Source organism: Lacerta agilis, chromosome 10, assembly GCF_009819535.1.
Source record: "Lacerta agilis isolate rLacAgi1 chromosome 10, rLacAgi1.pri, whole genome shotgun sequence".
Lineage (NCBI taxonomy): Eukaryota > Metazoa > Chordata > Lepidosauria > Squamata > Lacertidae > Lacerta > Lacerta agilis.
Genome location: NC_046321.1, coordinates 14070391 through 14084584, shown reverse-complemented (window position 1 = coordinate 14084584; position 14194 = coordinate 14070391). Strand labels below are relative to the sequence as shown.

Sequence of the window (14194 nt, the reverse complement as noted above, 5' to 3'; positions counted from 1 at the left end):
CTAAAGTGGTGCTTCAGGTTAAGAACAGTTTCAGGTTAAGAACGGACCTCTGGAACGAATTAAGTACTTAACCAGAGGTACCACTGTACACTTATTGAAATGTAGAAACCCTCCAGGCATCTCTATCCAGCCGCCAGGACTCTCTTCAGAAGGCCGGCCCCACTTTGCACTCTCAGGGTATCATCCTAACCGACCCCACCCCTTGCCACCCCTTCATAATATTAGCGACTTTAACATAAACCAAGTTGAAAGAGTGATCCAGCAAGCTCTTCTCGGGTTCTTAACACCACCCTTCCTCCTATACCATGGCGATGCTTAATGGATGCTCATCGTTTTTTTTAGTAAAGATCTCCACTCCACTTTTAAAGCTTGTGGTTTTACATTAAGCTGCATTTTGTTGTTGTTAAAAAAACAACCCACCTCTCAAAATACATATTTAAATGTGCATTTTGCTACATCCAAAGTACTAAGAATTGTGCTGCAATATTCAGCGATGTGCAAAACTTGCTCAGCAGCGAAGATCCAATATGCGCAGTGAGACGGGGTACCCACTGTGGTGCTCTCCAAATGTTGAAACTTTGTTGGACTTCATCCCCCATAAGCCCCAGTCAGCATCCAGGGATGGTGAACATCTGGAAGGTACTGTGCCTAAGAGGTGTAGATCAAAACCTTTCCACTTAGGAATTTGCAAACATCCTCCCTAGTTTTTAGTCTAGGGCTATTGCTACTATTTTGGACTACGTCTCCCACCAATCTAGAAGGCACCATGCTCAGGAAGGCTGGCTTAAGTTTCTCAACTTTAGCATCCCTGGTCACAGAAATGCAACTGAAATGAATTAAATTAGAACTGTCTATAATAAATGAATCCAAAATAATGTAAGAGTGGTAAAATGAATGCACCTCTCCAGACTGAATACACCTTCAGGGTAATTTTAGGTTTCGTAAGAAGAACTGAAAAAGAATGTGATTTCTGGTATTTTGTTCACCCTTAGCTCAACTCTCGGTTAAACAATTCTTTGGCAAATAGATATCCTTTGTATACATACGTGAGGGAAAAACCTGCTCTGGTATTCTAGTGTAACCTGATAATCCCTAGCTCATTTTCCAAGTGGAAGAGAAGGAAGTCCTGTATAATATATAAATAAATGCCACCCACACTAATTATTCTACCTATCAAAATAGGAATGATTCATTACATTTTGATGAATCCGGCTGCAACTTAGTGACCTGCCTTAATCACGAAAAAGAGATCAATACACTGCTGGCAGCTAGATTTTGTTATGTGCGTCTAATGGAAGTCAATAGCCAATGGGAAGAGGGCAAAAATCCCTACTGAGAGAGCAGTGCTGGGTGGGGTGGGAGAGAGGGAGAGAGAGAGAGACGCCCATCTTCACTCAGCTTAAAGGCTGTTTTACCTTGTGAGGTGGTGTAAGCAGCTTGAACAAGTAAAGCCTCCATGATGCAGCCAGCTCCATTGAAGAAAGTCAAGGCTTGCAAGGCAACTCCACGAATTCTGCCTGGCACAAACTTGTACGTAATGAAGGAACCTTTTGAAGAAGCATGAAAAGAAATAGGTAGGAAATGAATCTCTGGTTGGGGTGCAATGACGCATTATCACAACTGCATGCTGGGAGCGATATTCTATGTATTGTATTCATATCCCGCCCTTCCTCCGGAAGGGGCCCAGGGCAGCAAACAACCCCCCAATTTCAGAACAAATACCCAATGCCCAAATATTGCTTAAGGTAAATTAAGCTCCATGTACTCGGGAGGGGACAGAGGCAAAATTGCGATGCAGGGATCGTTCTGGGTGGGGGCCTTTTGTTTGCTCTTGTCAGGGCTGGAGTCAGATGCAGGTCAGCCGAAAAAGCAGAGCCAGTGAAGTTAACTTTTTATTTAAGGCAACAACCATACACTCAGCAACAGTCTCAATAGGTCTTGCCCTGTGGAGCAGTTGCCAGGACTGACTGTCCCTGCCTTCTACCCTCTTTAAGGCTCCTCCTCCGCCAGATGTTTCCCAAGCTGTCTCAAACTGCGTCTGGGCATCTCCAATCTCTGTTCCATCCTAGGCATCACTCTGCAAATCCTTGGAGACAAGTGAGGAGGGGAGCTTGTCTCGATAGGAGAGGCAGGCTCCCTGTACTCTTCAGCAGCCTCTTGTTTCCTTCTCTGCTTCAGCCTCTGAGTCAGAACTGCTACCTGTCACAGGCTCTCCCTGCTCACTAAATCCTGTTGCCCCTTCAGCATCCAACAACTACTCCCACTCTTCTCCCCTCTGATTTCTCCCTAGTGTCCCACCACCAATCCCCAGCCCCTGAGCCTTTCTTAGGGTTGCCATGCATCCAGAATTTCCGGGACATGTATGAAATATGGCAACCCTACCTTTGTCCTCTGGGGTTTCCCTTGGGGGTTCCCCGGCTGGTGCCTCCCACCACTTCTCATCATCCAGCCAGTCCCTGACAGCTCTTAACTTGGAACGTGTCCCACCATTGGCCCTTAGAAAGATCAGGAATGAGGAGCCTGCAGCCCTTTGTATGCTGTTGGACTCCAAGTCCCATCAACTTCATTCAGCATGGCCAGTTGTCAGGGATAGAGAAGCTGTAGTCCAACAGTTCCAGGAGAGCTACAGGTTCCCCTAATCCTGCGTTAAATCCATAGCATTCAAGATGGGTGCCGCTGTGTGAGACTGACCCATAGGAAAAGCCTCCAGGTCAAGCCACTGAACTATTACACTCTACTTGGGACTACCTCTGAAGATGACTCAGAAACCACAACTAATCCAGAATGTGGCAGCTAGACTGGCGACTGTGCGTGGCTGCTGAGATCTTATCATACCAATCCTAAAGGATCTACATGGACTCCTAGTATGTTTCTGAGCACGATTCAAAGTTTTGGTGCTGATCTTCAAAGCCCTAAATTGCTTTGGCCCTGTATACCTGGAGGAGCATCTCCACTCCCATTGTTCAGCCCTGACACTGAGATCTAGCTTTGAGGGCCTTCTGGCAGTTCCTTCACTGTGAGAAGTGAAGTTACAGGGAACCAGGCAGAGGACCTTCTTGGTAGTGGCACACACCCTGTGGAGCGCCTTCCCATCAGATGTCAAGGAAATAAACATCTGACTTTTAGAAAGCGTCTGAAGGCAGCCCTGTATAGGGAAGCTTTTTAATGTTTGATGTCTTAAAGGTAAAGGTAAAGGGACCCCTGACCATTAGTTCCAGTCGTGTCTGACTCTGGGGTTGCAGTGCTCATCTCGCGTTACTGGCTGAGGGAGCCGGCGTACAGCTTCCGGGTCATGTGTCCAGCATGACAAAGCCGCTTCTGGTGAACCAGAGCAGCGCATGGAAACGCCATTTACCTTCCTGCCGGAGTGGTACCTATTTATCTACTTGCACTTTGACGTGCTTTCCAACTGCTAGGTGGGCAGGAGCTGGACCGAGCAACGGGAGCTCACCCTGTCGCGGGGATTTGAACCGCCGAACTTCTGATCAGCAAGCCCTATGCTCTGTGGTTTAACCCACAGCGCCACCTGCATGTTTTACTGTGTCTTACTGTGTTTTAATTTGTTGGAAGCCGCCCAGAGTGGCTGCAGTAACCCAGTCAGATCATATAAATGACTACTACTACTACTACTACTACTACTACTACAGGGAAGGACATCTTCTTGGTCACTGAGCCCCATGGGGTGGCATCTCTGAACTTGCTTTACACTCTAGCATGGGAGGTCCTGCCTTTTTCTAAATGGATGGAAAGTCCCACTGGGGGTAGTAAATGAAGGATTTTCTCATGACCGCAAAGAACACTTGTTCGGCGAGCAGCAACCACAAGAATGACAAATTAAACTGTTTCCATGCCAGTGATGAATGAGACTGCTCAGAGAGGCTGTGGAACAGCGCCAGGGGCGAAGATTGCGACGGAAGGTGTTTTGGCAGTCCCTGTTCAAACAGATGTCATTCTGTGCTGAAGCCGGTTGCTTTTTAGGCTAGGAAACGAAACAAAAGAGTCTCCTTACAGGTGGGAGTCACCAGAGCTTCTGCCAAGCCAAGGAAGATGTATTGTGGGGCCAGATGGATGCACGGCATGGAGGAGACGAGGAGAACTTTGCCTGAAAGAGTCTGTTCCACCAAAGGGAAATGCTTCCTGTGTACCTCTAAAAACCCAGCAACCATCACAGAAAGGGTGGCAGATGCGTAACCTACAACTGGGTACAAAAAGGCACAAAGCAGGCACAGAATCATTTATAAAACTATACCTTGCTTTTGGAATTGCACCTGATATACAGGAAGACAATGAACACACTCCATTTTGTACTCTGATAAATATTAGAAACGCAGAACTGAATTTCTGCAATCCTTGATTTTCAGCCTGCAAAAGGAGGTCATTTCTCATCAAACAGGGCAACCCTAGTCACATGTCTACTTGCATGTAGGCCACCCATGGCTAGCAGGAGTGGGGCCTCATTTCTGGTTGTGTCCCAAACATCACATCTCCATGGCTAAACACCCTCTGACCTTCACCTGCCTATCTACCTATCTATGACTTTTTTTTTCATCCAGAACTCAATGGAACTGAGTTCCGGCACCACTATGATGCGTTTCAGCACCTCTGCAGCATTGCGGAATGGTGGCACGGCACTTGGGGCTGCACGAAAGAGACTGAGTGGCATGATTGGTGTGGCTCAGTGGAGGCGTAAGAAGAGAAGGTTTTTTTTTAGGGCTCTCCGGTAAAAAAAAGGGTCAACTAGTTCTGGCAACTTTTTTTCTAGAAAAAAAGCCCTGTATCTATCTGTCTAACAATTGATAACAAATACAAAACGATACAGCTTGTAGTTATTTTCTTGCATCTATTATTCCATATTCAGTCAGAGGACACAATTAACAATTGATTATTTATTATTATTATTACTATTACTATTATTATTATTAGCAATCTTCATAATTTTCTTTACAGAAAGAGGAGCTGGGACGGGGATTAAAGTAGCTTCCAGGACCCCTCTGGGAGTAGAGGCGCTGAAGCTCATAGGGATGTCCTAAATAAATTAATAATAAAATAAAATAAAATAAAATAAAATAATAATACCCATCTGCATACCCAGCCACAAACATATACAAAAACATAATAAAACATTAAACATTAAACACCTCCTCATATAGGGATGCCTTTAGATGTCTTCTAAAGGTTGTACAGTTACATATTTCCTTGGCCCAGGGGTCACTTCCATACCCTCCAATGTTTCTCTGATGAAAATAGGGCCAATGTAAGGAAAAGTGGGACATTCTAGGCTCAAATCAGAAACCAGGATGGCTTCTGTAAATTTGGGACTGTCCCTGGAAAATAGGGACACTTGGAGGGTCTGGAAGCTTAGGCTTCATTAGTTTCATAGTAGATCTACCCCTGACCCTCCGTGGGGGCTTTTGCCTGACTGGAAGGTAGAGACAGAGGTGTGTGCAAGTATGTGTACACACATACTTGCCAGTTGTACACATCCATTGCCCCACCCACATTCTCCTCTGGCTCCACCCACCACATGTATGGGGCTCCCCAATAAGGACTGTGGCCCTTGAAGGGAAGAAAGGTTCCTCACTCCTGCAGTAGCATAACCTAGATACTTGCCAGTTGTACACATCCATTGCCCCACCCACATTCTCCTCTGGCTCCACCCACCACATGTATGGGGCTCCCCAATAAGGACTGTGGCCCTTGAAGGGAAGAAAGGTTCCTCACTCCTGCAGTAACATAACCCAGATAGGGTGGTAGGACCAGATTCCTTCCATCTGAGCCACGACAGCTTGACAGAGCATCACATCTTCTCTTGAAGGTCCACAACTTTCCCCAGATTCTTCCACTTAACATACCAAAGGAAGCATTCCAGGGATAGCTTCTCTTCCTATGCCCATTAACTTCAACCTCCCAGACATTCTTTTATAAAAAGCTTTTGCGGTGCCACGCCAGATAGCTTTTGAAATGCTTAACCTTCCAAACTTTTGCAGCATCATAAGACTTCAGAACTTCCAAGCCGCAACTTGGAGAACCACCATCATTGCTATCTGAACGTTCTTTCCTATGGTTCAGTGGAGAAACTGTTTTATTTTAAAATCCCAAGAATTGCCACCTTCTGTTTCATGTGCTTCTACTTTGCACAAAGCTTTACAACAAACTTAATTAGTCCAATTCTAGTCCCATTAATACTTCCTGTCTTTTGGCACTGGCTGCACCACATGCAATTGGGGTCCTGAATTAAATGCTAGGAGAACAGGAAACATCAATTCCTAAGTGTGCATGTCTGTTTTAAACTGCAAGGCAGGATGGGAAGAGTTTCAAATTGGACGAGCAGATCAGTTGTTAAATTCAGGCAGAAATGAGGAAATTCGCATCTCTTCCCTGTGTTCACTGAATATTAGCACTGAAGTCGGAAGGGGCCAAAAGGAATCCCTTTTGTTGGAAACCTCAACCCATTATAGAGATAGGTCAGACAATGCAAGGATGAAAGTTCATGGTCCAAACCAGTGCTTGGAAGGCTCATCTTATTTGATAGGTATGGTTCTCTTTCTTAAATTTCTGTCCCACACTTCCTTCCAAAGGAGACCAGGGTGGCAAACACACAAATGACAAGGCATTTTAAAAACAATTGCAGCACAGATGCAGACTGGTGAAGATCTCTGCTTAAAAGCTTGCTGGAAGAGGAAGATCTTCACAGTAGGTGGCCGAAAAGTCAACAGAGATGGTGCCTATCTAATATTCAAGAGGAGAGAATTCCACTGTAAGCCCAATTCCTACATTGTGAACAGTGGGCCCTCCAGCATTGCAGGAGGGTCTCACCTGCAGAATGCAGTGATCAGCTGGGTATATAAGGGGTGAGATGATCTTTCAGGTATGCAGGCTCCAGGTTGTATAGGGATTTATATACCAGAATCAGCACCTTGATTCCAGCCTAAGGGCTCATCTACACTTCTGCATGTCGCACACATAGAAAGCATGGGTCCTTGAGGTTTACCGCTTGTCCCGTGCTCTCCATGCATGGGTCCAAGCATTTTCCTGTTTGCCCTGCCACTTCCCTTACTCTTTACCGCTGGATCGGAGCAAATATCAACCCATGTAAAAAAAATGACTGATGTCCGCTCATCAGGGCTGCTCGGAGTGGCTGGGGCAACACAGTCAGATGAGCGGGGTACAATGAATAAATTGTTGCTTTTGCTGCTGCTCTTGTTATTGTTCCGAGTCAGCAGCAAAGAGCGGATTTTCCCTGGGAGAAAGCAGTGGGGTGAGCAGAAGTGTGGGCAATGTTTTCAGAAGTCAGAGTTAGGTAAGTTCCTATTAAAATTCAAAGTGAATTTATCTCCCATCCCTACCTGTAAGTCAGGTCAAGGTTATCCTCAAATTGCAGACAGTGCTGGTGGAAATTGAAACTGAGTCTTTGTCCCAAGGGTCACCTTGTGATCATGCAGCAGCAGCAGGATTTGAACCAGGGACTTGGGTGCCTTTGCCACTACCCTATACTATGCATAGGCGTTTGATTGCACCTGTATTGGAGGCATTTCCCCCACCTCCAGTTCAACAGAACATTGCTTCAATTGAAATTTGCCGAATTATCGCTTTCCCCTCCATACTTCTCCTTCATAACTCAACAGAATGGGATGAGGATTCTTTCGTGTAACAACCTTGGTCAACAGCGCAGTTGAAGACTAGGAAGCAGGCCACAAATAGAATCCTATTCTCACTCCCAAAGCACACAGCTGTGCCTAAATATTCAGAAGGTTCCAAATTGGAGCAAATATATTCGGCGCTTTAGGCAAGGTCTTAATGTGAAAATTACATGCAAAAGACTGTCATGCCCTTTGGAGTAGGATCAATTGTCTTTCAGTGGATGACATGGTAGTGCTGGGGAGGCAGTGCAAGCATATTTTTTTGAGAACAACCCCACCCCCTCCCCGGCAACCACCCATAGTTTCCAATCCAAAACACACATTTGCTCCCTGGTGGAGCAGCCGGCTGTGTGAAGAAGAGATCAACAAACGGTTTGGTGAATCATTGAATCCATAGAATCACAGAGTTGGAAGGGACCCCAAAGTCATCTAGTCTAACCCTCTGCAATGCAGGAATTGCAGGTAAAGAATCTCAGACAGATGGCGGCCCAACCTCTGTTTATAAACCTTCCATGAAGGAGAGTCCACCACCTTCAAAGGGAGCCCATTTCACTATTGGGCTGCTCTTATCAGAAATGATGGGGAGGTATGGGGTGGCAATCACCTCCTCACCCATTTTGTCTACACTATGCTTGAACAGGATTGTTGACTGGTGCCCATTGGGACTGATAGGATGGAAGATAGGGTTGCCAATGTATTCTAGGAAAGTCTGACCTCTGATGCCAATTCTGCTTTCCTGAAATGTGTTAATGGGTCCCTTTTCAGATGATGTTCCCCCCCACCCCCGTACTTCTCTGCTCAGCTGTGAGTTTGCTGGATGGCTTGGGACATCTCTCAGCCTAGCCTACCTTGCAAGGATTGTTGTGAAGGTACAAGCTGCTTAGGATCTCCTTAGAGGAAAGAAAAGCTGCAAAATGCAATGAACAAAATAACCGCAATGTTTTGCCAGCGTAAAACCGCACATTGCTCAGGTACTGAAGACGTGCTTAATAATGAAGGCAGCACCTTACAGATATACTGTCAAGGAAAGGTAAGAATCAATGAAGCCACGATCAATTATACCAAAGCGTTTTCGTTAACAGATCCTCCGCACTACCTCAAAACAATTCATTAAATTTACAAATACTGTTTGGCTGCCAAGAAACACAAAACCAATAGCTCTTGCACATGAAAATTAGCGTATATTAGTACTCACCAATACAGACTGCAGGGAATCGTCCACTTGTTTCAGGACTAAAGAGACAAGTGTTGAGACACTCCAGCACAGGAGCCAGAATTAAGAAGGGCAGGATGCTTATCACATTCATGGCTGCTACTGGCAAGAGAAACCCATTCAGATTCAAATTTGAATTCATTGCCTGCAGATAATATCCTGACGGTATCTACGTCAAAAGGGGGGAAAGACCATAACATTTGCTTGTTGGCACAATCGGCTTCTGTTTATAGGGGGAACAGTTCTCTCAGTTTTGCCCATGCCCATTTTAAAAGGTGGATGTTTTATTCTAGGTTGATATAGGAGAAATGAGAAGGCTATGGTTGAAGCGGGCACGATTTATTTTTTATTTTTTTGTAAGGATCGCCAAAGCAAGGGGCTGTCTCCTCCTTCCATTAAAGCGAATTCTATAAATTCAGATTATGCACTGTGTGAAGAACATCCTTTTCTCAGTTCTGAAGTCACTGCCAGGCTGCCTCAGTGTAGGACCCCAAATTCTAGAATTAGGAATGGAGGACCCTTTCTCTATCGCCAGCCATAATCCTACAAACCAGAAATCATCTCAGTCTTTGCTTTTGTTTTTCTGTACTAAAAAGCTGCAAGCATTTTCGCCTTTCCTCACCGGGAAGATGCGCTCCAACCTCTTGATTATTTCATTCCCTCTTTTTTTCCTATAACCATATTGCCCTGCAGAGGGCACTGAACAATTCAGTTCCAAGATACTTCCAAGTACTTTAGAATCTGCTGCTGCATAGCCCCAGCCGCATCTCCAAAGAGCCTGCAAGGATAGTACCTGGTAGAACCACAGCCATTGCCCGCTTTCAAAATTACAAGGCTGTGAGTGGTCACCTTTCAAATTTATGAAAGTAGTTTTAGATTGAATCAGACACAGCGTTGAAATACGACAGGATCCTGTGGTACAATGACCTATAGTGGCCGTTATACCCCTCAACTGCCCTGGAAAAAGAGGGAAATCTAATTTTCCCCCCACAAGAGAATGGCGGCCATTTGGGGTATCACAATTCCATGCCATGATCTCACCCCAGAAAAAAATGCTTTTTCCGGGCCACAATCTCATGTGGCACCCCAAAACACATGTTTTTGGGTGCCATGCCTGGAAAAAAATTTTTGGGAGTGGTTGCGATCTCATGTGGGTCATGTGACTCATACAGAAGTCAGGCCCTGGAAGCTGGCATTCCCAATTTTCATTGCGACGTGTTGGAGGGTGTGCATTGTATTATAAATCTCTGCCTGCTCTGGGATTGTATTTCGAGAAATGGATTTGGAACTACGAGGAGCCATATGCTTACCTGTACAACACATATCCTATAGAGGATTTGGAAGGCAATGAAAGGGAAGAGACGGACAAGCAATTTTGTGCTTTCCACTTGAGTTTCGCTGTACTGGCCACCGTAGTTCTCCTTGGCATGGTCTAGCCAGTTTGTGACATCCCCACTGAAGTAGCGGCATTTTACACAGCATACTCTCAGTGCATTAGCAACGACGCCACAGACTGTCAACAGGCCATTACCTATGGAAAAGTGAGAGAAAGCAATGAACCACAACAGAGTCATTGAATCATTGAATTGTAGAGTTGGAAGGACCCCTGAGGGTCATCTCACCCAACCCCCTGGGGAAATTATCACATTTTCTGAGGTTGCAGCTCTGGGAAGGAACTGAGGTCTCCTGAAAACACCAAGGACCCTTAACAAACCCTTGCAAAGAATTGTACGAATAGTGGTGCTATGGTCTAAACCACTGGGTCTCTTGGGCTTGCAGATTGGAAGGTTGGCGGTTCGAATTTGTGCGATGGGTTGAGCTCCCATTGCTCTGTGCCAGCTCCTGCCAACCTAGCAGTTTGAAAGCACGCCAGTCCGAGTAGATAAATAGCTACCACTGCAGCGGGAAGGTATACGGTGTTTCTGTGCGCTCTGGTTTCCGTCACGATGTCCCGTTGTGCCAGAAGTGGTTTAGTCATGCTAGCCACATGACCCAGAAAGCTGTCTGTGGACAAACGCTGGCTCCCTTGGCCTGAAAGCGAGATGAGCACCACAACCCCATAGTCGCCTTTGACTGAACTTAACCATCCAGGGGTCTTTTACCTTTACCTTTATAGCTCCATATATAAATTGGAGTTGGATCTGGAGTAGCAAGTATATATGTGTAAAACATACCTACCCAAATATACACTCAGTTGTTGGACGTTGGTGGCTACACTACAGGAGCAGATTAAAATGTTTTGCAAGAGATAGTCCTCTCTTCTTGCTCTTTCTCCTGGAAAATCTTGGCTCCAGTATTCTATTCCTCTGACCTTGAACTAATCTATATTACTTAATTGCGGTTCTTAAAAAGTCTACATGGCTCTCTAGATGATTTCCCTCCCCTTCTCCCAATCTTTGGTCAACTGCCAATTGTCAAAATTATAGCTAGGTGAAGAAATGCAAATGAAATCCCTGCTTGACATATGCATGGCCCACATTTGGAAAGGGAGAGTAAAGCTACCTTAAAATAAAATGCAATCATTTCTTTAAGGTCACCTATGGACTTGAATTATTGACTTGGGGGGAAGAATTCCAGACGACTCATCTGATTGGAAGAAGCCAAAATAAGGTTATAAACTCAGCTATTAAGGAGAGGGGGGACAGGAACTAGCCATGCAGCACTCTAGCTGCATCCTAAAAGGGAAACAGTGAAGCAGGAGAAGAATCCCAGCAACAACAAAAAAGTGCAAACCAAACTGCAGCGAAAATGAAGACTTGTGCAATCTAGAGGAAGTAGTGTTGAATGCATACCTAGGAAACATAAATCCCAATGCCGATACAAATCCGCAGGCTGATCTTAAACAACTCATTTTAAAAGATGCACTATTATTACCATTTGTGCATCGAGGCCCTGTGACCACCCTGTTCCCTAAGGTGAAAATAAGTAGACAACACGCGGCATATTGGTTTGGGATCAAATAAGGCCACAACTTTATTGGCTACAGATGTGAGGTTTGGCCATAGGCATTGAAATATACTCGGAGTCAAGTGTGAATTTCATGCTCTTTATTCAGCTCATGGTAGCAAGGAATGAGTCTTTCCCCAAAACATCTGCTATATATACATTATTTAGACAATGGGCCCCACGTGATTGGCTAATTCCGGGCTACTCCTGTAGGCCAATCAGGTTGCGGATTCACTTCCTCCAGGAGCCTGATTGGCTGCTCCTGCAGGCCAATCAGGTCACTGATTCACTTCCACCTGGAGTTGGATTGGGTGGCTCCTGCGGACTAATCAGACTGCTGCATTCTGGACCCTATTGTTCTCGGACCAATCAGGCTGCTGCATTCTGGATCCTATTGTTCTAGGATTCAGCTCAGTACATAACAGGCATTGTGGTAAGCAACTGCACATGTCACTCCCACTCGTCCACTCAGAGTGTTTCTAAGGGTGAAGGCAGCCATACTTGCCTATGAAAGTTGCACAGAAATTTGCTCCCCTCTTTCATAATTTTTCCAAAGCAATCTCTGTTCTCATAAGCTTATGAAGAATGGTTGAAATAAAATGTGCAAGATTTATTTTGATTTTCTTTTCTTTTTTTGGCACAGCACTGTTTGTTTGCCACAATAAACCTCCAGTATCTCTTTCCTATATGCCCTATTCTGGCTGTAAGGAACACAGGCGCCTTTGTTAGTAGCAGAATTGAAACTGCTCATTTCATCTGCTATACTGTATATAACAAAATACCAGATTGAAGGTAACCAAGGGGTGGGGGGTGGGTGGGAAGAAAGAGTGGTGTTTTCTCAAGAAATTCTTGTCCTGTTCTTAGTGGCCAAGATATACCCTACTTGCTGTCTTGAGAAATTAACAGAAATTGACAAGATTTATTTTTAAGCAAATATGGGGAAGAACGCCAAGACATTAGCATACTTGCCGACAGTCAAAACAACACAATACACAGACTTAAGGGCCTGTTCTGCCATAGAAGTTCTTACTGCCTTCTCTGTCACCCCAGTATGCAAACAGCAAAAGCATCCAAAAGGTAAAGGCAGATATAATGATATTAAATGGATTGGAAGCAGTCTGGTAATGAACCTGGTCAGTCCAGCACCACTTTCACTCAAGGCCGGCCCTACAATATTGAGGCTGAGGCTGCTGAGGTGCGGGGAAGGGACAGAACAGTGAGTGCCTGATACCCCTACCCTAGCCTACTGCCCAGAAGGACAGTGAAGATATTCTCCTTTCACCAGTATCAGAATAAGGTTCAACTGCCATTCAAATTGGCTTCTGTACACGCCTTATGGGAGGGTGCCATCTTATCCTTCGCCTCAGGCAGCAAAATGTCTTGAACCAGCCCTGCTTCCATTGATGACACCACCAGAGTGACTGGTCGGAAGTCCAGAATGTATTGTCACACTGTGACTAGGTGGCCTGTGGCCCTACTTAGTCAATTGTCCATGTCCTCCCTCCATTGTTAGGTTTCTTTATCTTTGAACTGGACTTGGGCCAGACTGTGTTGTGAAATTCTACTCAATATTGAGCCAGAGCAGAACTCCAATGTATAGTTAGCAGAGTAAAAACTTAAACACATTGCAGGATTCCCTCCAAAATAGACCAGAGGCAATTAGTATTTCATCCAGCAGAGCTTTACTGCTACTGAAGGCAAATGAGCATAATGGTCACAAATCCAATACATTCAGGATTGGCACTGTCCATAAGAAATCCAGTTGCAGCAGACTTAACTTAAATTTGCAATAACTTAAAATAAGTCTAAACATTAACACTAAGCATACTTTGTACAGAACACCACATCAGAAGGAAAAGAGATCGAAAGAGAAAGTGAAACAGAGGCTCCTTCTGGCCTTACTTTTATAGTCAGCAAGACCTTGACTGAAGATATAACAAAACCAGTTTAAGCCAGCAGTACTCAGCTTCTCTGAAGGAATAACCCAAACATCATGAACCTTCTGCTTCTTTCTTTCACACAGAAAGAAGCTTCCAGAACCCTCTTGAATTAATTAGAATAGGAAAGATATCTATACATCAGATCAATGCTTTCTGCACCAAGTAAATGCAAACCGACAGACTGCCCTTCAAACACAGGACTGTAATGTAGATACATGGCCATCTTAAGCTATTGGCGATACTCAGGGCCTTCGGGACTATCCCAGGTGCCCTTGATATGCCAGACTGCAATACATACCCTGGCAATAATATATCACACTGGAATATATGCTTTTGGACACCCCTGAGTACAAATTAAATAGATTCAAACCAGCAATTTTTAGAACTTCGAAGATTTTCTTTCTTTCCCGCGCCCCAAATTTAACCACCACCACCAAGGATTCTTCACATGATTT

At 44.8% G+C, this 14194-nt stretch overlaps 1 protein-coding gene across 2 annotated transcripts in view; it reads right to left on the bottom strand.

Annotated features, from left to right (window-relative positions):
* SLC15A5 (solute carrier family 15 member 5) overlaps positions 1-14194 on the bottom strand; it is a 39626-nt gene that overhangs the window by 12753 nt on the left and 12679 nt on the right. Inside the window, exons 4-7 of one of the 2 annotated variants that reach the window (XM_033163135.1) lie at positions 10164-10384; positions 8836-9022; positions 4010-4198; positions 1416-1547 (exon numbers count right to left, since the gene is read on the bottom strand). In XM_033163135.1, the coding sequence (XP_033019026.1) occupies positions 1416-1547; positions 4010-4198; positions 8836-9022; positions 10164-10384 (729 nt within the window). The remainder of the gene's footprint in view (positions 1-1415; positions 1548-4009; positions 4199-8835; positions 9023-10163; positions 10385-14194) is intronic. The other variant, XM_033163136.1, reaches the window with a different exon arrangement.